The sequence below is a fragment of the Daphnia pulicaria genome, chromosome 1 (genome assembly GCF_021234035.1).
Source record: "Daphnia pulicaria isolate SC F1-1A chromosome 1, SC_F0-13Bv2, whole genome shotgun sequence".
NCBI classification, from domain to species: domain Eukaryota; kingdom Metazoa; phylum Arthropoda; class Branchiopoda; order Diplostraca; family Daphniidae; genus Daphnia; species Daphnia pulicaria.
This window is the reverse complement of record NC_060913.1, coordinates 12,002,150-12,028,111: the sequence shown is the minus strand read 5'-3', so window position 1 is coordinate 12,028,111 and position 25,962 is coordinate 12,002,150. Positions and strand designations below refer to the sequence as shown.

At 35.0% G+C, this 25,962-nt stretch overlaps 1 protein-coding gene across 1 annotated transcript in view; it reads left to right on the top strand.

Moving 5' to 3' along the window:
• LOC124328704 overlaps positions 1-21,608 on the top strand; it is a 31,961-nt gene extending 10,353 nt beyond the window's left edge. The window contains exons 2-5 of the mRNA XM_046787514.1: positions 15,832-15,995; positions 17,355-17,622; positions 20,165-20,461; positions 21,273-21,608. Coding sequence (XP_046643470.1) covers positions 15,832-15,995; positions 17,355-17,622; positions 20,165-20,461; positions 21,273-21,412 — 869 coding nt within the window. The 3' untranslated portion in view covers positions 21,413-21,608. The remainder of the gene's footprint in view (positions 1-15,831; positions 15,996-17,354; positions 17,623-20,164; positions 20,462-21,272) is intronic.
• Positions 21,609-25,962: the final 4,354 nt, after the last annotated feature.

The window sequence follows — 25,962 nt, the reverse complement described above, 5'->3', positions numbered from 1 at the left end:
TTCTTTCTGAAAAATTCATTAATTAATTTTATATATAAATGTTTGATGTTATTGTAAGGCAAGGGCTTGGGAAGAATTAGGTAGAATGAGGGACCAGCATTCGACATTTTACTTCATATATTAAAAGCGCCATTCAATGCTTTAAAATGCTCATAGAAAACCCTTGCGATAACCTTATCTTATGCTACTTTCAGGTATCAACGCAAAGGAGTTAGATTCCATTTAGTTTATTTACATTAATTTTATTACATCACGTATTAGACAAATAATATACCAATATTTGTCATCTCTGAAGTCGATTGAATTGGTTTATTTTCGATTTAGTCGATTGGATTATTTTTATTATTTTGAGTTAACTGCAAAAAGATACTGGTCTTGGCCTAAATGATTTCATGAGTGAATTTATAATGGCTATAGGCTTCAAGTGTAGATCGATGCATTTTTTCATATACCATTCGAAATTCAGTGCTAGCAGTGCAGCAGATGTATCGATGCCATCAGCTCTTAGTATGAGGTACAATATTATCTAGATTTCCATCATAGCCAAAAGATCCCTTTTCATTGCCTGCTGATGAATTCAATGAAGTTTCGTTAGATTTCTATTATTTGGTGGAATCTGACAATGTGGTGATCGTGTCTATTCGGATCATCCATATATATATAGGCCTAGTATAGGCTATATAATTATATATTATGGCCGATAATGCTTATGCGTTGTCATGCTGTCGTTACGGTATGCATGATACTACTCGTCAACCAGAAGATGTCACTGGATATGGCATTTGGCATGGCACCGTAGGCTATAAAGGCAAATGCGACGCACGCATTCAATTTTTCGGCTATTTTCTCCGCAAAACTTGAAAGCTGGAATCGTTCAGACAGCCTTCAGGCCAATATATTACATTCGAAGCATCATTGCGCTTTAAGAAAGGATATGGCAACGTCTTGTGCCATTACACATCTCGGGAATCCACCGCCTGACTATGTTGATTTTCTACCCTCCCTTTGCTTATTTGCCTCTTGCATGTTACCAAAGTGCTCGTTGTCTCGTTCAAACTGGTTCCACGCCTATATTAGCTTTCCGGCCTTCCCACTGCGTAATTCACTATATTCAACTTCGGTTGACTCAACTCGTCAATATATATAGCCCGAGATCTGCCAACAACAATAATATCGGGTTCGCGGCACAATAGATGTGCGGCAAAGGCGCACTAATATAACGCCGGGCGGTTTCCATCAGGCTTCGTAGAGGCCAACCAAATCTATCCTGAGACGCGGATGACGTGGAGTCTCTACCGCATTCAAAGACGAGATGGAATAAGGTATATATATATACAGCAGAGATCTCCATATCCACAGACATCACTGTATATAGCCTGAATGTGGATGTAACATGATTCGGTCGATGCTCAGCGGGCCTGATGCTGTTAATATACATTTCTATAAATAAAAAACGACAGACTATAATCTCCCCGTCGGCAATTCAACAGTATATAAACGTCAACATTTTATACTGGCCAAAGGGCGTATATTTAGAGCCAAAACCTTGCCGTTATAGTCGATTTCTATAGATCTAAACTGAGCTGCTGGACTATATGTTGCTGGTATACCTAAAGACGAGAAAGACCGCGCGAGTCCGATCGCATAGAAGGGAAGGAAAACAAACAATGCAATAAGATGGCGACAAATCGATCGCGTTATGTCACGGACCACAAAATACTGTCTATAGGCTGTATATATATACGTCTAACATTGACAGCAGTCGAGGATCGGTCGCGCCACAGCAGTTCCTGTAAAGAAGGCTCCTCTTTATATACTCAGATGCTCCAAGTATAAACGGACCTAACTATTATATACTTAGCTAATCTGAGGATGTATCCGACTAAAGCTTTGTTATCAATATCAGCAGGGTTTATCCTTTTTTTCTATTCTCTCTGTTCCATTATATACTCGTCGCTTTATTTCTTTTATTTCTTTTTTTTCAGCGGCTTTTCTTTTATATCTCTTACTATATCTTTATCTATCTCTCGTTCATCTACTTATTTCTTTGGTTAGTGGCCCTAACGTTTTATATTTTTCCGTGTTGAAGAGATGGCGCGCGAAGTGATTGATTCCAAACTGTATACACTCTTATTCAGCGGCACATCTAATAAAAGAAGTGTGGACCTGACTAGAATACTTACGGTACTACAGCACACGCAGACTGGCTCGTGCGCCTCAGATGAAATAGAAAGGGATTGTATATATAGTATGGGAAAGGAGTTTTCGGGATCGCAGGATGGGGAAGGAGAAAGGAGTGAAAGTAGAGGGGAGAAAGAAGATTTCACGTCCTTGTTGGTCGTATAATCGATCGAAAGCGGTTGCCGCTGAAGGCGGTTGCTTAAAAAAGTTTTTTCTTTTCTTTTTGTCTTCGCGGATATTAGATGAAAGGCAGCAACAAACGCGTTTGAACCACGTTAACGCCATTTGAAGGTTTGGAATGGTGGGCAGATGTTTAGACCGCATCGTTTCGATATGCGATCGAGCGTGGTTTAGAGCTCAAGAGCGCTCTACATATATAAGCCATCGATGACTCGGCAGCACGTACGAGGCGAAGAATAATAGTCACAGAGTCATTGACACATTTAATTGATGACGATGTGCGGAGGGGCCGTCAAAGCGTATCAGCAGAAAAGGTGATGACAAGAAAAAGAAATATCATGATTGATGATGGTTCAAATTGTAATGCATTCCTCAAACCGTAGACATCCATTCCTGAAAAGGGGGGAAAGTCTATAAATATGTAGGCCTACTGACTATACACGTTCTATAGCACACGCTTGTCATATTGAATATATACATTGTGTGGCCACAGCATCTTTATCAATGAAAAGAAAACTTTAATTGATGTAGTAGGCCTATTACCTGGTATAGTATTTATAGGTTAATTAAATTTGGATTTTCAACGTCGTACATCATATACATCATATCATAATTTAAAATCAGCCAGATAGGCAATAATTATATACGTTACTAAAAAAATCGATATCAAAACTTTGCATAATCGCGAGATTGTTTTTTTTTAAATATTTGACGTTTCTGAGTTGAAATCTATGAATTATTATAATTTTGTTTAGCTATTGTGTTACAAAATTTGTGACGCTATCGACATTTACAAAAGACTTTTCTTAAAATATTATAAATGAATTTTTTTAGAAAAGCCTATATTTAACCGACCTTTTTCCACAAATAAGTTTTTATAAAATGTGTCCTTTTTTCAGTAGAAATATCTGCATTCGATCGACGATGGTAATGACAGTGTTAAACTCATAGGGTTCTGCTAAAAACATGAACATGAAACGTGATTAGGATATAATTGCCGATGTCACAGACACATGACAGAGTCTATTAGTTCCCTGTTATTTGAACACTTCCTAAATGGTTTATTGCATTTTGACCTTTATATAGGCCTACATCAGGTCTAGATGCGAAACACCGAATTGTTGCTGGTCTATAACAATATTGCGTGCTGATATTCCCTGCACTCTTCTTCAGCAGACCCTCTTCTTTCAACAGATCCGAGTTCCTCCTTTAATTTATTTGTAAACGTAATATATTATTCTTTATATACCTATATCGTTATGAATCTGCTATAAATTGTAAGATTTGGTACTTACCATACATTTAACACAACGATTCTAATTTATGCATAAAGCGCAGCATGAAACGAAGTTGAAATCATGTTCTCTCTAAGCGAAGTTCGCGATTGATGTGCTCCCTTATTCCGTCTTATTCACTAGTTATTCTGACTTTCTGTAGTTTTACGGATGAGTTGAACATTGAACTAAAATGGTTTTGTATACTATACAGAATACGTACATAGCGTACATACAACGATGTAGGTATATAAACTTCGGCGAACGGTTAACGAACTAAAGTTACACTTAAGTCTGTCTCTTAATGTTAAGTACCTATACGTAATTGGAAATTATTGCAATTTTGGATGCGTGAGAGCAGCTTTAGAGGAAAGTTGTAATACTGCAGAAATTTATGACTATAGAACCAATGACTGAATTGGTCATTTGCACTTATTCAAGTGTTTATAATCTGACCCATCAGGTTTTGAGAGTAGCCTAGGCTGTACACGAGTGTATTCCAACAATGATTTCTTGCTCTGGATTTTTATCCACGCTTGTATAGGCTATTCACGCTGTTTGGGGTTTTACTACATTAACATATTGATATTATTCAGAATTCTGAGATGTCATTTGCATGTGGAGGAAATCATTGATTTCAACGATTTTATGGCTGGCCATTGGATTATTGATCGGTGATGCGTTTTTCCAAATTGAACTATCCACGAATGGTTTCGTGTCGCTATCACGAACAACCAAACAATTTTTCTTTTACTTTTCCTTGTTTGATATTAGGCCTAATATATAGTGCGGTAGTATATAATATGTGAATTGGCTATAGATATTAAATTCGAATATTGTATACGAATTGCATCCTTTAATATAAATTTTTTAAATCGACTTTTCTTCATCAATCGTGACTGATATATTAATCAAAAGTACCTCAATTCTGTGAACAACAAAAACTAAAGTGATTGCTTATCTTCTGACTGGAAGCTTCAACAGTCATATTTTGAAATGGCGAACAAACAATATATAAGGGAGGAAACTGTGTATGCTGTCGGATCAATAAGACGAATAACAAAAAGAGTTGTACCATGCCTAATACGGAACGACGGAGGAAGGAAGGGGGGAATAAAATGGAATAATATAACATGAAGGAAAGAAGTTGCTTGGCGTGGAACTATAAAATCAACACAAAAACAACAAGCAAAGATTTCCTTCAATTTTCCTCTTCCTTTAGTTTCCTTTTTATACCTGCACGTCTACAAGAAATGTAAACTAAGAGACGAAGACCGTTTAAGTTATAGGTTTCGATCTGAATCAAATGGATAAAGTGAAAAAAAAAAATCCACACAATGCGATTTTCAAAGTGCTTGGGCACGTTGGCGTATACTATAGCCGTTTATAGACTGAGTGACCGATGGAAAGTGAGTCAACAGCTGAGCCGGGACGACAAAGTGTTCCGAAATAAAAATTTAACTTTAATTATTTTATAGTTTATCGTCATTTCCCATTCCGTGCTCTTATATTATTTTGTTCACTTTTCACTCCTCATATACATTTTCTTTGTTCTCAAATGCGAAATCTGATCGCACTGATGGCCATTACAGTCGAGTTCCCTTGGTCTCCAACTCACCTACTTGTAAAGCAACCATAACTAACTACTAGGATACATCTACCTATATTATAGAAGGAGCAAACTATATATATAATAGTGAACTATAAATATAGAATTTGCTACACTGTCCTGCTCTTCATTGCTGAGTATTTAGGTTTCATTAATTGTTCGACTGCCAGAGCTCTGACACATCCCAAACCTCTTTCACATCGGAGGCATTCGATATTTTAAGTCGTTTTATATTTTTGGCTGGTTTTACAAGTTTTCAGTTACCATGGCGCCCGATTTGTTTGCCGTGGTCCTGCCACTTGAGTCATCATCAATTCCTTCAGTCTCTTAACTCATGAAAAAAGTAATTTGACATAATAATGCTACGCCCACTTTATCAATGACAAATTAATAATTCTTGGAGATGGATCGGTGCCTAATATAACTTGCTGAGTTTTTTATGATGCGCACAATGTATTATGAACTATTCACGAAAATATAGTAATCGGAAGTCTTTGCACATATAGCAAAGAGAAAAACTGATTAATGAGAGAATTGCATGGCAAGCGATTCGTCATCATAGTATTATATTTCAAGTTGATAAATAGCCTAATTAGCTATTAAGTTTTTGTCTTGGAGTCTCAACCGTTATTTTTTCTTAGTTTGAAATAAGATTTAGCATGGGCTATGGCCTTTTAAGCATTTTCTTTTGGTGGAAGAGTAATTTTTATAGAGATCTTATAGATTTTAGAAATATTTGGTATCGTATATTAGAACTATTTTTCTTTTCCCTTAAAACTTACAATTAGGTAATTCTTCTAAAGACAAATTCAACCAATTAACCCCCCCCCTCCTTCATCCTATTGGTCTTCCCCTTTCCAGCACCCTTCAATTTCCGACGACAGCACAAACCTATTAATGATAATATTTTCCTTCTATAAAGAGTAAATCCTTGTGATGGATGCTTGGGAGTCTATTGTTTATACATTTCTTAGAACTGAAGCACTCAAGCACTCAATTGCCTTGCAAATTGTAAACCTTTGACAATGTACAGTTCTAAGGGACGGAGCTTCGGCTAAAGCCTATATATATAAATTCCAGACTGCATGTTGATTATATGCCGTTGCGGCGGATGATGCTGCTGTATATCCGTTGACGATTTCTTTTTAGAGTACTTCGAAGTCTCGCACTCGAAGCACACTGCTTTTCGTACACACCCACAAAACCTGGCAATAATAAATTGAAAACAGTTACTTTCTCTTCTTGCTGTGCAATTTTATACCTTTTATTTCTTTTTTTCGACTATATTACTTTTTTATTATGCTTCTCAACAGGAAATTCAGTTTAGTTTGTTTGAACAAAATCCCATCTAGATTTGAGATCCCTAAGACCAAACGACAATTCCATAAATACATATAGCTATTATTATCAAAGATCTTAAATCACATTCAATCTCATCTTTATTATAAAAAGAGATGAGATCTTTTCTTATTTCATTCTCAATCTCACTTATTCCAGCCTTTTGTCTTTTTATACACCCAAGTACAGAAATTTATGGCCTCTGATCAGTATCGTATAGGCGTAGCGTAAAGGCTACCATATAATAGTTAAACCCCGAGCGTATATGGCTAATTCTATCTTTTCCATGGATCGTATATTATATCGGTCGAATGCGCAAGGCATTCACGAAAAATAGCTTTTATATTCGTTCAAAAATTCCTTAACAAATTCAAAGAATTGAAGATCCTTGATCGTATTGTTTTTTGTTTTATTTTGCAGCCTATAGCATAATATCCCTGCCAAAATTTCTCGGTCTTTAAGAAAAACGCAGCAATAATATTATTGAGATTAGCTATATATTTAATAGCTATATTGGTAAATTTTTATCGATTTTTACAGAGATGTCTTTCTATAACCTTCTATACATCTCGCCAAAAATATTTACTTTCAAAGAATGCCGACATTTATAGATTGGTGTGATTTCCGAGAATATAATCGAAACCCAAACGATGAATCATCAAACATTATATTATTTTTTATTTTTGTGTCGACTTAACGAATAAATCAACGGCATATAGAAGAGATACATAATAGAGACGGTGGATATATTAAAGATTATGTAGGCTATACCACAAAGTGAAACGGGTGAAAAATTTCCATAATAACCTCGTCACGTCAAACGTTCAATTATTTAATGATTATGTCATTATGTTGCCCTAATGTCGCTTCAGAATCAATTAAGACCAACATGCTATAGGTATAAATATTTAAAACATATATATATGTTAGCCTAGTAAGGCGATCAGACAGTATATGAGTGTTGACAAGAAAAATTCCATCGACAAGTCCGAATATGGCAAATCTGGGTTGATTTCTTGCGGTCTCAACCATATACCAACAGCTTCAGGAAACAAATACAAGTCAGTAATAAAATAAGCTGGTTATCCAATAACAAATACAAGAGTTGAGTTTATTGATTCATACACATATAGTGGGAGTGAAGTTAAAAGGAATCGTGGGAAGCACTATATATAGACTATAACCAAGGTATGCATTTTGGAACCTTAAAAGTTCAGGATCAGTTGGCGAAAACTTAGTTTTTTTTTAAGACTGATCTGAACCGAAAGACCATAAGGAAGGAATAATGAAAATCTAGACAGAAATCAGCCATATTGCTGGGAAAGTGAGTAAATTAGATTTTAGATTTGTGTTCTTCAGGTCTGAGCTAGGCAAAATCGACACAGAAATAAATGACCATATTGTCGAAACTGTATACGTAACAATATTAATATCGGCAAAAACAAATACTGCCAAGAAGTCTTGCATTTGATTGCCGAGTAATTTCTGGGTAGGTTGTATATAGTATAGCTAGTACCAACATATTATTTCTTGGAATGAAATTATCGTTGCACCAGTGTCAGCAGATCGGTGTCACGAATCATATTCTCCATTATAATTATAATCATGCTTGCTATAGACTTAAGGGATCAAAGATTTTATGCAAATAAGACGAGGTAGGCTAAATATTTTAAAAGAAATGGTGTCATTTGTCATATTAAGCGACTATTTGTAAAAAGGCTGAAAGTTTATAAAAAAACAAAATCTAAATGAGACATGAAAACTGAAATAAACTTATACTAAAGCAGCAGCAGCAGCAGTTAAGCGCGGAGAAAATAGATCTTTCTGAAAATCGTCGATATAATGATGACATTTGTTGTATGTAACACGGTTATTCTTTAACAATCAAAAGTAAAGGAGGGCGACGAACGAGTCACTTGCTCTTCATGGATGTGTAGGCTATATATATCCACGTAGACTTGGAACGGACCATCTGTGCAAACACTGATCTTTAAAGCTATATAAAGGATGCTGCTCGTGACCAGCGGTCGATGACTCTGTCAGCTGCAGGTTTCTCTTTTTTTTTTTTGACCTCCGTTATCTCTTCTGCTGCCATATTTGTTCGACGGTAGGCCTATTTTGATTCGGGATTCATGGAAGATACCAAAGGGTTGCAACTCTTCTTTACACTTGTACAGCAATAGTATCGGTGGGCGCTGTCTTGTTCTGCAAGCAGCACACATGCAGCTGCGCCGCACTGCAATACTTATATTCTTTCTTTATAAGTATTTCCTCCTTTCACTTTCTTATCTTTCTTTATATAGCGGTTTGGGGATAAAAAAATACGGAAGATGGAAGAAGAAGGAAGAAATAAGAGCAAAGAAAAGTGAATGGAAGAAAAAGGAAAAGGATAGAAATAAAAGAAAGGGGACAAAAAGTGAAAGGAGAGAAAGTAGGAGGGAGCGTGGGAGGAAAGTAAAAAAAGGCGAAAATAAAGCAAAGGACGTCTATACACACAAAAAGAATGGGCTCAATGAAAACAGGAAAGAACTCGGAAGCAGTCAGAAGAGATTCATCACCAAGTCAAGAACCCAGATTCAATTCTTTAACGCGTACTGCTGCTGCTGATTGCCATTGAGTGCGCAGTGCATGTCAAGTTAGCAGGTTAATCTAGCTTATACGAGATTGTAGGTTAGAAGCTATTCAATGTTATTCATGTACTGTTGTGACGTTTAATCATAATATGGATGGTATAGCACAGTAATATTCAACGAGGTTATGGTGAGCTCCACGCTGCTGCAAGCATATTAAGCTCGTATAGGCCTATATACGACTTTATACCATAAAGTCTTCTTAATCTTTTAATCACCTTACATGCTGGACAAAGCTATATTATCCAGGCACCAGCAGGCAAGGAAGGCCTATAATATAAATGTTTTCTTCTTCGTAGCAGTTTTTTTTATTTGTTACAATTGTCTTTTAATTATAGAAAATTAATCGAATCCAACACAATCCTGAAATATTGTAATAATAAAGAAATAGGAAATGTTAAACTATAAAGTCATTAGTTGGAAGCAATTCATTTTTTCCAGCCGCCAAAGAAAACGAGATTTGAGATATCTGGACCGTCATCCAACATCATCCATGTAACTGGCAGAAGCGGATGAACATCGCTCGCCGTCGCCATCGAGTAGGCGTGAGTCTTGGGTCGTTATTACTTCCTTTTGCCAGATGCTTTCTCTGCTGCCTTCACGCATGCTGGTGAAGCCATTTTTCTTCGCCTTAAACCCCCAACAGGCCGACACTGCGGCCCACAAAAGAAAAAGTAAAACATAAAAGTAAACTCTTGAACTTGGGAATCTGAATGGTTGCCTTGTTGCCCTTGTGCTTTTGTTGCGCGCTCGCTTTTCATTTCAATGTTTCGAAGCGAGGCGCCAGAAAAAAATAAATGTTGTCATTCTATCGACCAAAAGACAAACGAGCGAGAACAAAAATAACACGTAGTATATAGAAAGAAAAGGCAGCAGCAAAATAGAATTCTTAAAATATTAATCAGGATAGTTGTAAACAAAAGCAGTGAGAAAACAGTGGGCAATTCTAGAAATAAGAAATAATCAAACACACAACTCGTTGAATTAAGCACATAATCTTTTCATGTTGGACCAACCTAATAGCCAAAGTGAAAAGGGGGCAAAGATTTTTCCCTCTATTTCTCTTTTGTTAGGCCTCTTTTATAGGATTTATAATTTTATCAGTTAAACGGAATGACAAAATCTTGGACAAAATTTAAAATTTAAATTGTAATGGAAAGTTGCACAGTGTGTATTGAGTTTGTTAAATATTCGCAAGCATTTTCCAACTTTTCTCGGATTTACTGAAAATTAAGACTAACATTAACGAAACGACTGTAGGCATAATTTATGTGATATAAGATCGTATAGAGAATTATTTGGGGAACTCGAATTGAGCTAAAAGAATTATACACAATAACTTAAAAAATATAGTTGGTAGACGAATGCTTATATATAATATAGTTTTGAATGCCTCGAAAGCTTTCCAAAGAGACAAAATATTGATAGCCTATACTAGAATAACTTATATACCAGCACACTCATATTAGGCCTACTAGCTAAATATTTTATCCTTTTATACTAAACAGCATTTTTCTTTATAAAACAAACATGGAAAATTTGTAAGATGAATGTAGGCTACAATTTTCATATTTTTTCCAATTATTCGATCCTTTTCTTCCGGGTAGCGCTCTTATTTAGACCAATTATTGAATTTTAATAACTGTCCTCATATTAGCACAGAAGCACATTCTCTCTCTATATAATAGGCCTACAATAGTTCGAGTTCTCGGTAAACATAATTTTATCTTGCTCAAGCCACTGCGAGATCGAATTGATTCAAGATCATGCGCTATACTGAAGCTAGCATCTATTAATGGTGACGGGTGGTTGAACAGAATGCCTTAGTGCGGTTTGAGTGCTTTGAGGTTCTCGATCGGGTAGTTTATGTAGCAGAATGATGGTATAAGTCGAACCACTCATAGATTAATGCAGCTATCGATTCACTATTCGCCTATCGTTCGCCTAGCTTTCAAACCCTGAAGTGTGGAAACTTAAGTCAACACGCAACTGAGTAGGTAGATGGGCAACTAAGCGATTTCGCCGTAGTCGTAATCGTGAAAAAGGGAAATAAAGAAAGCAATGAAAGTAGAAAAAAGGGGAAAAAAGAGACTTGCCTGAGAAAAGTATAAAAAGAGAGGGAGAGAGAGAGAGAGAGAGAGAGAGAGAGAAAGAAAGAAAGAAAGAAAGAAAGAACAGGAAGGGACAGGGAGAAAGAAAGAGGGATGGCCTAGGACAGCAAGGTTTGATGGATGATCGAGCTATCGAGCTTTTGTTTACGCAGAATGGACTTTTCCCAAGACTTCTCCGCAATCCAGCACACGCCTACTACTCCCCCATCCTGATTTCGATCATAAAAAGTCTATACATCAGCTTGAAACCAGAAGGACATGGGAGTCACGTTATTGACTTGATGTTTTTTTTCTTTGGAGGTCAATCAATTCAAGCTCTTCCGATCAAAACCTATGACCAGTTTATACATTTAAGAATGAAAACCTGGAATGCATGACTTTGATAGTTATGGAAGAAGCAAAAATATGTCCGTCACTGGAATCCAGAAAATACGTTGGATCCCTTGTGTAAGTGTAACGATAAAAGGAGAAGGCGGGAGAAGGAACAGCAACAAGAAAAATTCTAAATCGCGCAGTAAAAGATTCATTCAACGGTGGCTTTTTTTTGCAGCATTTTATCACTTTAAAGGTCTGCATAAAACAGCATCTATGTGATGCTTTTAGAAGCAAGACATACAGCAAAACGGATCATTTTAATTTCGTTTTTTGGGACGAAGAAGGGGAAATAGCTTACGTCATTTCCCAATAAAAAACAACAACAAAATATTCGGGTTTTCCTTTGGATATAGTCAACCGAAGGATAGGACTACAGATAGTTTATGTAAGGAAATGTCAAAGATATAGGCCTAAGCATTTTCAGCCGTGAAAATAAATAAAAATGTATTTAGGCCTATAGGCCCTAACAGCAGATATTAATTATTTTATCATAAAATTAAGTTATTTAATAGATATGCAGATGTAGGCCTATATTAAGATTTAATTCTTTTTAAACATTCTGAGAAGTTATGAGAAGAAAAACATATATAAGAATAAAAATATTAAAAAAGTGTAGCTTATATATTTAAGCATTGAAACAAATTTAATTTGGGTAAACAAAATAGCCAAAATGCCAAATAAAATATCTTCTGTATACAATAAAAGAAAATTGCATCGCAAATGGGTGAAAAATAATATAACACAACAACAGACAACATCACACACAAATAACAAAACCTAAAAATAATGTATGCAACATACGTTTAATCAATCAATTATGCCGAGCATAAACACTGCTGATAAACTTTTGTTTGTACCCTTTGCGGTGCGCTTTACCATATGTTAACCGTGCGTGCTATTCTATATCGTACTCTACGTACTGAACAGATCACAGAGGGCACAATAGTAACTAAGCCAATACAAGCGGGTGAAACTCGCTCGGAATCTCGACCAGCTGCATGAAACTGACCACTGAGCTTTACGTCTATACTGATGTTCAATTGTACCGTATAATACTACATTCGCAGCACAACCAGTTCGTCGGCTATCGTCTCTTGAATACTAAATCTTAATAAGATGCATAAGCTGAGCGCTATACTATGGTACTGACAAACTTTCTATATACCACCCCAAGCGTAGAAAGTAGAATAACGTATTGATTTATGTGAATCGTGTAAATGGATTCGAAGGCATATAACCATAACGATTTAAAAAAATAGTTCAAGTTAAAAACATAAATACTGATACTATTGAATTGAATTATCGTGGGAACAAGTATCATGACTGTTTTCTATAGACTGGTAGGTCTACAACGCTTAGGTCAGTAGTTTTTACTCGGCTTATCATCACACCTATAGTATGTCACTAGCTGTAGTACTCTCTAAGAAACGCTGTGTTCTAAAAGGAAACTAATGTTTTGCTATATCTAAACATGACTTGTTTGTCACCTCCTCCGACACACGATGTTTAGAAATTTTTTTCGAAACAAAAATGATTCCCCCCAACCCAACACATTTGTTTTCTTTTTGTTTTTAAAGCGCGCACAAAATATTTTTTGAAGTTCAAAGACGGATTCAAATGTTTCAAATAGTTCAAAGACGGATTCGAACCCACTGATGATAATGTCAGTACTGATTTACCTGCCTGATACTCTAGCAACTGAGCTATTTGTTCTTATTAATTAACATTAGTTAAAATAGAAGTTAATTTTGTAATGAGAAAGTTGGGACTTAGTGAAATTTGGACGAAACAAGCCGTTGATAATTTTCTGCTAGGATGTATACAAACTAAAGATAAGGTTTGCAATAAACTTGATTATCAAACCAATTCACGCGATGTATACTTATTTCATTTGCTGATGTTTCAAAATGTTTGTTTTTTACATCCCGCCAAAGAGATGCAAAAAGTTAACATTTTTACCTTTTCTTAACGCAATGTTAAGTTAAATCATGTGTCGTTTAATGAGGGAAGTTTATTAGGTTTAATGTCCAAAGTGGCGCGAAGGTAAAAATGAGAAAAATAAATTTACTCCATTTTTTAAACTTTGTGTTTCCGTTTTGAAAACATATAATTTAGAATAATAATAAATTTCAAAACACAGAATTTAGAATATTTTCAAAGCATGGTCATGTTTCCCTTTTTCAACACAGCGTTTCTTAGAGAGTAGGCCTACTTAATCTTGACATGTTACATAATGTGACCATGTTACATGTACGACAAATAAATCATTTGGTTGAAGAATCAAAAATTTTCAGAATAAAAATTCTTAAACATAAATAACCATTATATAAACTGTACAGTGTATTCACTGTTTGCTGTCAGTACCAGCAAGTTTCGATTACTATGACAACATCACGAGGGAAAACGTTAAGCAAAGATAATTTCGGATAATTTTTTCCTAAAAGCAATACTGAATAGCCTACGGTACGATCACATAGTTATGTACAGGAAGCTCCGTAAAGTGGGCCTGTAAGTCTTCATCATCTAGTTGCCCTATTCATCGATTTTCTTTGTTAAAATCTCCCTTGCTGGTTCTCTGAAAAAAATGGGGTTTGCTAAGTTGCAAACATTATGTGTTTTGGAGATATTTCCAAACACATGTTTAGGTATAGGAAACAAAATGTTTGGGTATAGGTAAACATTTGTTAGGTTTAGCTATACGCATCATTTTCGTTTAGAGACATGTACATCCTGCAAAAAAATCCGAACGCAGGCCTTTTTCAAAAGCCCATTTTAATGTATATTTTTTGTTTTTAACTTTGAAGCTATAGTCGCTGCCTGTGACCCGCGCCCTTTTATAATATATATATATATAAAAAAAAAACTTCTTTTACAAAGTTCATTTATTAGAATTAAGAAAAAAAATGCCGAAATATTTTGTTTTAAATAAAGAAAGAGACCAAGGTGTTCGGATTTTGTTGCAGGATTCTGTACAATGAATCTGGTGGGACAGAAAAAAAGGTGTCTTCCCCTTTCTTTTACTTCTGTCGGTAAAAAAAAAGAAAATAAAAGCTACCCTTCTTTTAGTCAACTCAACCTCCCCCATCATACATATGAAGCGCTTTAATCCTTTTTTTCTTTAACCTCCCACCCACATTTCTCTTACTAGTGGGTGGAATGACTGCTCTCATCCCACTTCTGTATAGGCCAGTATTGACCTACTTTGAATTATCAGGCGAAGAGATTTCAAGTTAAAATTCACCAGGTCTAACATTTACGATTCCGTGTTAAGGAAAATAAATTATCTCAACACCTATGTAACGGCAATCGGGTTGTTTAAAATAAATAAATAGCTATTTCCTTATAGCCTACATCACGATATAAAAGTAGCGTCAATGCAGCGTGTGAATGATCTCGCGCTGGTTTACGAAAAATTTACAAGTCCCTATTTGGTCATTCCCGAGGATAACATCTAGAAATCGAACGATGAGGGAATGAGGGGTGGGTTTGGGAGGGAGGTTCACCTTCAATTAGTGCTGAGACCTTTTCTTCCCATTACCTTATACCTTGAACCACCTCGGGTGGTTTATTACAAAGGATTTTTGTTTCGTCATATTATCCAAACATTCCATATTTCAGCCCCTGTGGGAAAACATAACTGTTTGGCTATAGGTAAACATTTGTTTACTATTAGCAAACCCGAGCAAACCCCTCTTATGAGAGAGTTGGTTCTATCTGTAATGCGTCTTCGAAAGTATAACTGGGGACGCTTTATATTTAGAGATTGGTAAGCAATGTTGTGCTTGCTTGATGCTTATTAGTTCCAGGTAAAATTTTTGAACAGGTGCTCCATCAAAGTGAATTTCTCACACTGGCAAAATTCAATGCTTTAGGTAGTAAAAGTCTTTCAAGCTATCATCTTCGGCTTACGAAAAATGAAACAAAATTGCTTATACTAAAAATTAAATATATTTTTTTCATTGAGACAAGAACATATTTTTCACAACGAAGGACGAATGTTAAAATAGTATATAATATTCTGTGTTTCATTAAAAATATAACCAGCTTGCAAAAAAGTGACAGAACAATAATATTTTTAGTTTCATATACTGTTTATAGTTTTTCTTAATTATATAAACTGTAATATCTTTCAGGTTCGGGTGATGTGATTCCAGTGAAAGGACGAGGTCCAAATCCGGCACAAGAACATGAAGGACCGCAACCTTATTTCGACATTGACTTCCAGCGTAACGTTACAGCTATTTCTACACAGACAGCATTTCTACACTGCAGAGTCAAGGATTTAGGATTAAAAGCTGTGAGTCACTCCATGGATTTATGGTCAAAATTACATTGTTTTTTTTTGTATTAAGAAATATTTGTAGGAGATTCTTATCAATTTTGTGTAGAAATAAGAAGGCAGTAGAGCCCAAAATGAAATTGAACCCCAATTTTTAAAATGTTAAAAATGTTCTCCATCAAAATCAGATCTATAGTAAGTTATCCTTATCCTACACAGTAATAGTTTCCAATGATGTGTACACCTTAGTTGCCCTGTACACTATCACCATCTATCCTCCGAATTAAGAACTTGTTTGATATCAAGTTAACCGAAGTTAACTCACGACTAGAACTTTTTTAACAAGCAGTCCACCACTCAACAGCACCAAAGTCCCGAACCCCCCTTTTCCCATTCCGCTATGGGACGTCAAAATATGTAAAAATTCAGGTCTATACAGTTTTTTTTAACTCCAGATTCACATGTGTTTTAAGAAGTCAAATAACCCCTACCGTTCGGGAGATATTTCATGTTAAAGTTTGGGTTTTTCAAATTTTGCCAATTTGGGGGGTCTTTGCTATCGCTTTTGGGAAAAAGCGACCCTTATAAAACTATTTCTCCCAAAAGTTTGCTTGACCTTTCCTCAACGCAAATCCAAAAGGAAATATTTTTCCGGATTGCATTGGCCGAGTTATTAGCAATCTAGAGAAGGGCTCATTTGGCAAATTTCCCACCCAGCCTAGTCGCCATTTTTTATCACCTCTACCTCGTGATCCTAGCGGTTTACAGCCACACCTTGGACTTGAAACCTAAGGCCTACATCATGTCCCTCAGTCTAAAGTGAAGGCCAAGAACGCGTAGCTGACTGTAAACCGCCAGGATCGCGAGGGATTTCTTCCCAGCTTACCAAACCTCAAAAACAATAATAATGCAGTCCTAGACGAGGAAAATAATAACAAAAAATACATCAATGGACAAGCGCGGTGACGTGCGTAGGTAAACAAATAATGCAGTATTAGTCGGTATTAGTTAATTAACAATATTGTTCGGAAGTTGTAGACTGCTTAGTTCTGCCTTGGTTCTGCATGCATTGTTCAAGTGAACGAATTCACCAATAACAATATCACGACTTCTATGGCTGATTCTAAGGCTGAGTGAACAGGCTTGACCATTTAAATTTTTCTCCCTTCATTTCCATTTATATGGAGTTCTCGTATAAACTTAGTAATTTGTACGTTATTATATCGCACAATAGAAAAATTTCAAAGGCCAAATAAAAGTGGCGGTTTTACGTGATGGTTAGTAAGATATGTGTTTTAATATGTAAAGTGGTGTACAACGCGAGTGTTTAATAAAATCTGCTCACTTTAATAATATATCCGTATTTTTGTTTTATAGGTATCATGGATAAGGCAGCGTGAATTAAATGGCATCGTCCGACCTGTAATATTGACAACGGGATTATTTACTTATACGTCCGATCAACGATTCAGCGTTTTGCAGCGTCCAATGACTGAATACTCTTCACCCACAACAGTGATAGACCGAAGTTTAACAGATTGGGTATTACAAATCAAATTTGTTCAACCACGAGACGCAGGCATCTACGAATGTCAAGTCAGCACAGAGCCACGTATATCAGAAAATTTCCACTTAAATGTTGTTGGTAAGGAAATCTTACATCTTCATTTTAGATATATGAAAAAATACAATTTCTTAAGACTTCAATGATAAGCCTTAAACACGCAGTTTCCTATGCAAGTGAAGCAACCATCAGAAAGTAGGGGAAAGTTGTACTAGTTGTCACTTTTTTTGTTTTTGAGCCCCCACTTCTTTATTTCTCAATATTTTTTATCCTCGCTAGGCTTAAAAAAAGAGGAAAAAATCAGCTATCAAAAGTGTATTTTTGGTTTATGACAATTTGCTTTGTTTAAAACCAAAAGCGCTTTGAAAATGAAGGAGGGTGGGTCGAGTCGGGGGGCAACATGCTCATGTACGCGGGGTAGGATGGCCCATGTTATTCTTACGGGCTAAAAGAACACCTGGTGATGGCGTCATCAACTAAATTTTCCAAAAAATTTTCCCTCCCATCTCTAACCAAGCTACACAAGTTGCCCCGAGAAAAGGTTTCTTTGTTATTATTGCGTTTTCAAGCAATAATTTTGTTAATAAAAAAATAAAAAAATAGGTTTCTGAAAAAGGAAAGAATTTCATTTCAGAAACGAATTTTTCATAAATTTTAAGTTTACTAGGGAATTCCACAAAAGAAAAATGAAAACGAAATGGACGACACGATTTAAGGGCCAAAAAATTATTTTAGTTGTTGTTTCCATACTACATGACTATTTCCGTAATTTTTTTAAAATGCGCATTATTAAAGACTATAACTGGTAATTTTTAAAATGCAATCCCTCGGTCGCAAGAGGACGAAAAACGCTGGGTGCCAAGCTACCCACTACCTCAATTGCCCCGTTCTCCCCTATATAGGTTTTATTTTAAGTAATTTTTTATTCTGAAAGAAGTATAGGGGGAAACACTCGGGGAAACAAAAGGAACTGTACTTTTAAAAACTACAAAATAAATTCAATGGCATTTTCGTAGCTCCAAAAGATATATGTGTCGGAGGTTTTGAGAAAAAACTTAAACTTGTGCGTTTATAAGACCATTTTCGATAATTTTTTCAGCCAATCATGTTGCCCCTTCACTGAAGATTAATCAACACGATTTTTAAAAATAAACGAAGCTGAAAAACCTTCAGCTTCGTTAATTCAAAAGGATTTGTAAATATATATCTGGATTTAGTGTTTAGTAACAATTGTCAACGAATAATTTTCCCAACATTTCTTGGTCGTTTCATAGTTTATATATTGCCCCTAGCGGCTTTATTGTTAAATAGTCAAATTTAACAATAACCAACTTAATGTAGGCCTACAGTAGGTTGCAAAATAACATGTTCAGACTAGACAAAGTTTTTTTTAAAAGTTCATTTTTAGCGTTAGATGTCTAAACCTACGAGAAGTCAGATTCCCGGCCTATTCAAATTATTTTTGTATAAAGTGGGGCTACAGTTTGCACGAAAGGATGGGTTTCCAGTCAGTGCGATAGAGATGTTTCGGAATAATTCGGAATATGTTGTCAAACCCCACAACTATATATGTGTACTTCTTCGTTAAGGGTATTGTCACATGGATAGCATTTACAGACAAAATGTTTCTTAACAAGCGATCTCCCACTCAACCGGACCGTTTTGGTGGAGGTACTTTTCGGATCGTAATCCGGAAAAGGACTTTACAAATCCGGACTAGGTCTATTCTGTTCAGAATCGCATGGCGATTCCAATGGAATTAAGTCCGGATTTTTATCTTTTCCCGTTCACGAGATAATCACGGTTGAAAATCGTGAAATATCACGAAAACCCAAAGTCTCCCCCTCCGACTATATCGCTTTTAGCCGTATATTCGGCTTATACAAAAAAACTAATTTATACAAAATGTAGCCCTTTCATCCCTTTTTCAGAATCCAAAAGGATTTTCTATAATTCTGTAAGATGTCCGAGATATCACGATTTTCGTGATACCCCCATTTCGACATATTTTTCAAGCATTTTATTCGGCGTTGCCGATTTCCGTATATGTGACTTCGCCCCCACTCCTTCGCTTTTTCCATTGTTTCCTATGTATCAAGTCCCATCTGTATCGATATACAAGGCCTTGATACATAGGAAACAGGGAAAAAGGGAAGGAGTGGACAGAAAAGGGGGCGAAAAGCACATATACGGCAATCGGCAACGCCGAATGAAATGCTTGAAAAATATGTCGAAATGGGGGTATCACGAAAATCGTGATATCTCGGACATCTTACAGAATTATAGAAAATCCTTTTGGATTCTGAAAAAGGGATGAAAGGGCTACATTTTGTATAAATTAGTTTTTTTGTATAAGCCGAATATACGGCTAAAAGCGATATAGTCGGAGGGGGAGACTTTGGGTTTTCGTGATATTTCACGATTTTCAACCGTGATTATCTCGTGAACGGGAAAAGATAAAAATCCGGACTTAATTCCATTGGAATCGCCATGCGATTCTGAACAGAATAGACCTAGTCCGGATTTGTAAAGTCCTTTTCCGGATTACGATCCGAAAAGTACCTCCACCAAAACGGTCCGGTTGAGTGGGAGATCGCTTGTTAAAAAGGCTATTTTTTTTTAGAATCTAAGGCAAAAATGATTGGTCCAGCCGATGTTTACGTAAAACAAGGCAGCACTCTGGGACTCACCTGTCTCGTAAGCCAAGCAGTGGAGCACGCAACTATTTTCTGGTACCACGACCTGAATGTTATTGACGAAAGCCAATCAATAGTACGGATTGACCAGCACTTTGACTCCACTATTGCTACCATGACAAGCCGTTTACGTATAAACAACTTGCAGTCAGCACATTCTGGAAATTATACATGTCTGACAACCGCTGCCGATCCAGCATCAACCATGGTTCATGTAATTAATGGTTCGTGAAATATTTTCTACAATTTAAATTTAATTAGGTCCCAGTAGTAAATGAGTGACATAGTATTAGTCTAACCTATGATTTTTTACTTATAGTTCCAGTTGAAGCAAGGATTTTGTGTGTAGCAAAAAGTCGCAAAAAGTTAAACACTTAGATTGAATTCGTGGTTTAAATATGAGAGTACTTTTAGGAAGGTCCATATTAAGGGTATCCAACTAGAAGTCCAAAAGACGTAGGTATTCACATACTGTTGCTTAGCTGAGCATTTTAAACAAACAAATAGATTGTTATACCTCATTCAACAAAAAAATTGTTTCAAAAAATACTGAATTTCTGATAATTAGAAAATTTGATTAGATTTCTACTAGGCACCAAAAGTTTTGTGAGGATTTAATTTCATAGTTATACCACCAATACTTTTCGGAAGTGCAAATTGATATTCATACTCATATAAATATTTATCACCAAAACGGAAAAATTACATAATGAACCTGCCTTCGCCACATATTTTTTCGCGAATGAAATAATTTTTTCTGTGCAATCTTTGCTTTCTTCATGTAAAAAAACAGTAAAAATTTTGGATACTTTTGAAAAATTTTGATCAATTCCTAAACAATGAATTTATAAATAGCTACGTATATGCACAGATTTAAAATTTGAAATCAACTGAAGACTGTTGGACAATAAAAGTTGGGATCAAGTATTTTTTTAAAATAATAGGCTAGGAACTAGTTTATATGTCAAAATCATTCCAAATGTTCCAAAACTCAATCGATAATAATATAATTTCTGCTATTTATTTTTATTTCAGGGGAGCATCCAGCTGCGATGCAACACGGTAACACAGGAATGTCACACAAACTTTGCGTTTCAAAGTGCTGGATTTCTTTATCATTGCGTGTTGTTATTGAATTGTTAATTTCTGTCGTAACATATAACTATTATAGATAGTGTGTAAAGAGGATGGGAAGCTAAGTTACATCATGAATATTGTGCGTAATATTTTTTCTTTTTTACAATTAATTTATGCTACCTCCTTGAAATAAACTGTCTTTTCTGCATCTGCAATGTACACACTATTACTTCTGTGTCCAATATTGAACTATATATATTTGTAGACTTAATACAAAATGTGAGTTTATCGTTATATTGTAAAATAATATAAATCTATTAGTTCAATATGTATAATTATTGTAAAATGGATTATTCTTCACTGATTCAACACAAAACATACCATTATATGTGATAGGACTTCACCACGATTTGAAAATATTTACTGTCCTCTATTACATAGGTTTCAAATATTCAAACACCAAAATCAATTTGAAAAGTTATGAGCATTTGAAGTTTTTTCTGCCATCATTTTTGTGATTTCAAGACTTTACGGTCACACCACAGGCTTAATACTCAACACCAAAATAAAAACTAAAAATCGAAAGATTGAGGGGACTGTTCAGTTTTCTTACAGGATGTGTAAATCGATGTCCAATACACCTTTTTAAGTTCATTGAAGCAATGAATTTTAAAGGAATTCATTAGGAATAGAAATAGAAACTAGGGAAGATAGAAATAAGTTCAGTAGTTGGGTCAAATAATTTTACTGAATTTGAATTTGCTATTTTGATGGTTTCACTAATCAAAAAGATTTCTTTCTTACAGGATGTGTTAATCGATGTCAAATATACCTTTTTAAGTTCATTGAAGTAGTGAATTCCAAAGGAATACATGTAAGATTAGAAATAAAAACTATGGAAGATAGAAATAAGTTCAGTAGCTGGGCCACACAATAATATGAATTATTCTATTTCGATGGTTTCACTAATCAAAAAGATTTCTTTCTTACAGGATGTGTTAATTGATGTCCAATACACCATTTTAAATTCATTGAAGCAATAAACTCCAAAGAAATACATGTAATATTAGAAATAAAAACTATGGAAGATAGAAATAAGTTCAGTAGCTGGGCCACACCATTTTTTCTGAATATGAATTTGCCATTTTGATGGTTTCACTAATCCAAAAGATTTCTTTCTTACAGGATGTGTTAATCGATGTCCAATACACTATTTTAAGTCCATTGAAGCAATAAATTCCCAAGGAATTCATATAGGAATAGAAATAAGTTCGGTAGTTAGATCACACCATTTTTGCTGAATATGAATTTGCTATTTCGATGGTTTCACTGATCCAAAAAATTTATTTCTTATAGGATGTGTTAATTGATGTCCAATACACCATTTTAAGTTCATTGAAGCAATGTATTCCAAAGGAATTCATGTAGGAATAGAAATAAGTTCAGTAGCTGGGTAACGACATTTTTGCTGAATATGAATTTCTTTTTTTGATGGTTTCACTTATCCAAAATATTTCTTTCTTACAGGATCTGTAAATCGATGTCTAAAACACCATTTTAAGTTCATTGAAGCAATAAATTCCAAAGGAATTTATGTAGGAATAGAAATAAGATCGGTAGCTGGGTCACACCATTTTTGCTGAATATGAATTTGCTATTTTGATGGTATCACTAATCCAAAAGATTTCTTTCTTACAGGATGTGTTAATCTATTTCCAATACACCATTTTAAGTTCATTGAAGCAATGAATTACAAAGGAATACATGTAGGAATAGAAATAAATTCGGTAGCTGGGCCAAACCATTTTTGCTGAAAATGAATTTGCTATTTTGATAGTTTCACTAATCAAAAAGATTTCTTTCTTACAGGATGTGTTAATCTATTTCCAATACACAATTTTAAGTTCATTGAAGCAATGAATTCCAAAGGAATTCACGTAGGAATAGAAATAAGTTCAGTAGCTGGGTCACGACATTTTTGCTGAATATGAATTTGCTTTATTGATGGTTTCACTAATCCAAAAGATTTCTTTCTTACAGGATGTGTAAATCTATGTCCAGTACCATTTTAACTTCATTGAAGCAATGAATTCCAAAGGAATTCATGTAGGAATAGAAATAAGATCGGTAGCTGGGTCACACCATTTTTGCTGAATATAAATTTGCTATTTTGATGGTTTCATTAATCCAAAAGATTTCTTTCTTACAGGATGTGTTAATCGATGTCCAAAACACCATTTTAAGTTCATTGAAGCAATAAATTCCAAAGGAATTCAAGTAGGAATAGAAATTAGTTCGGTAGCTGGTCTCCACCACGATTTGGAAATATTTCAGGCTAGATGTTTGGGACGTTTTTTTGGTATTTCTTCAACTCCAATGCAACCTGTCACATGTACTAAGTTTCTTCTTATAATTATTGTAAAATAGAGTATTATATACTGATTCAAAACGAAAAATACTAAAATATATGATAGGAAAGGTCTCCACCACGATTTGGAAATATTTCAGGCTAGATGTTTGGGACGTTTTTTTGGTATTTCTTCAACAACAATGCAACCTGTCACAAGTACTGAGTTTCTTCTTATTATTATTGTAAAATGGAGTATTTTATACTGATTCAACACGAAAAATACTAAAACATGTGATAGGAAAGGTCTCCACCACGTTTTGGAAATATTTCAGGATAGATGTTTGGGACGTTTTTTTTATATTTCTTCAACACCAATGCAACCTGTCACATGTTCTGAGTTTCTTCTTTTAATTTTTTAAAAATAAAGTATTCCATACTGATTCAACACGAAAAATACTAAAATATATGATAGGAAAGGTCTCCACCACGATTTGGAAATATTTCATGCTAGATGTTTGGGACGTTTTTTGGTATCTCTTAAACACCAATGCAACTTGTCACATATAATGAGTTTTCTCTTATAATTATTGTAAAATAGAGTATTCTACACTGATTTAACATGAAAAATACCATTACATGTGATAGGAAAGGTCTCCACCACGATTTGGAAATATTTCAGGCTAGATGTTTGGGTCGTTTTTTTTGGTATTTCTTCAACACCAAAGCAACTTGTCACATGTAGTGAGTTTTCTCTTATAATTATTGTAAAACAGAGTATTCTTCACTGATTCAACATGAAAAATACCATTACATGTGATAGAAAAGGTCTCCATCACGATTTGAAAATATTTCAGGCTAGATGTTTGGGTCGTTTTTTTTGGTATTTCTTCAACACCAAAGCAACTTGTCACATGTAGTGAGTTTTCTCTTATAATTATTGTGAAACAGAGTATTCTTCACTGATTCAACACGAAAAATACCATTACATGTGATAGGAAAGGTCTCCACCACGATTTGGAAATATTTCATGCTAGATGTTTGGGACGTTTTTTGGTATTTCTTCAACACCAATGCAATCTGTCACATGTAATGAGTTTTATCTTATAATTATTGTAAGATAGAGTATTCTACACTAATTAAACACGAAAAATACCATAACATGTGATAGGAAAGGTCTCCACCACGATTTGGAAATATTTCAGGCTAGATGTTAGGGTCGTTTTTTTTTTGGTATTTCTTCAACACCAATGCAACCTGTCACATGTAATGAATTTTCTCTTTAAATAATTTTTAAACAGAGTATTCTACACTGATTCAACATGAAAAATACCATTACATGTTATAGGAAAGGTCTCCACCACGATTTGGAAATATTTCATGCTAGATGTTTGGGACGTTTTTTGGTATCTCTTAAACACCAATGCAACTTGTCACATATAATGAGTTTTCTCTTATAATTATTGCAAAATAGAGTATTCTACACTGATTCAACATGAAAAATACCATTACATGTGATAGGAAAGGTCTCCACCACGATTTGGAAATATTTCAGGCTAGATGTTTGGGACGTTTTTTGGTATTTCTTCAACAGCAATGCAACCTGTCACATGTAATAAGTTTTTCTCTTAAAATTATTGAAAAATAGAGTATTCTACACTGATTCAACATGAAAAATACCATTACATGTGATAGGAAAGGTCTCCACCACGATTTGGAAATATTTCAGGCTAGATTTTTGGGTCGTTTTTTTTGGTATTTCTTCAACACCAAAGCAACTTGTCACATGTAGTGAGTTTTCTCTTATAATTATTGTAAAATAGAGTATTCTACACTGATTCAACATTAAAAATACCTTTACATGTGATAGGAAAGGTCTCCACCACGATTTGGAAATATTTCAGGCTAGATGTTTGGGACGTTTTTTGGTATTTCTTCAACAGCAATGCAACCTGTCACATGTAATGAGTTTTTCTCTTATAATTATTGAAAAATAGAGTATTCTACACTGATTCAACATGAAAAATACCATAACATGTAATAGGAAAGGTCTCCACCACGATTTGGAAATATTTCATGCTAGATGTTTGGTACGTTTTTTGGTATCTCTTAAACACCAATGCAACTTGTCACATGTAATGAGTTTTCTCTTATAATTATTGTAAAATAGAGTATTCTACACTGATTCAACATGAAAAATACCATTACATGTGATAGGAAAGGTCTCCACCACGATTTGGAAATATTTCAGGCTAGATGTTTGGGACGTTTTTTGGTATTTCTTCAACAGCAATGCAACCT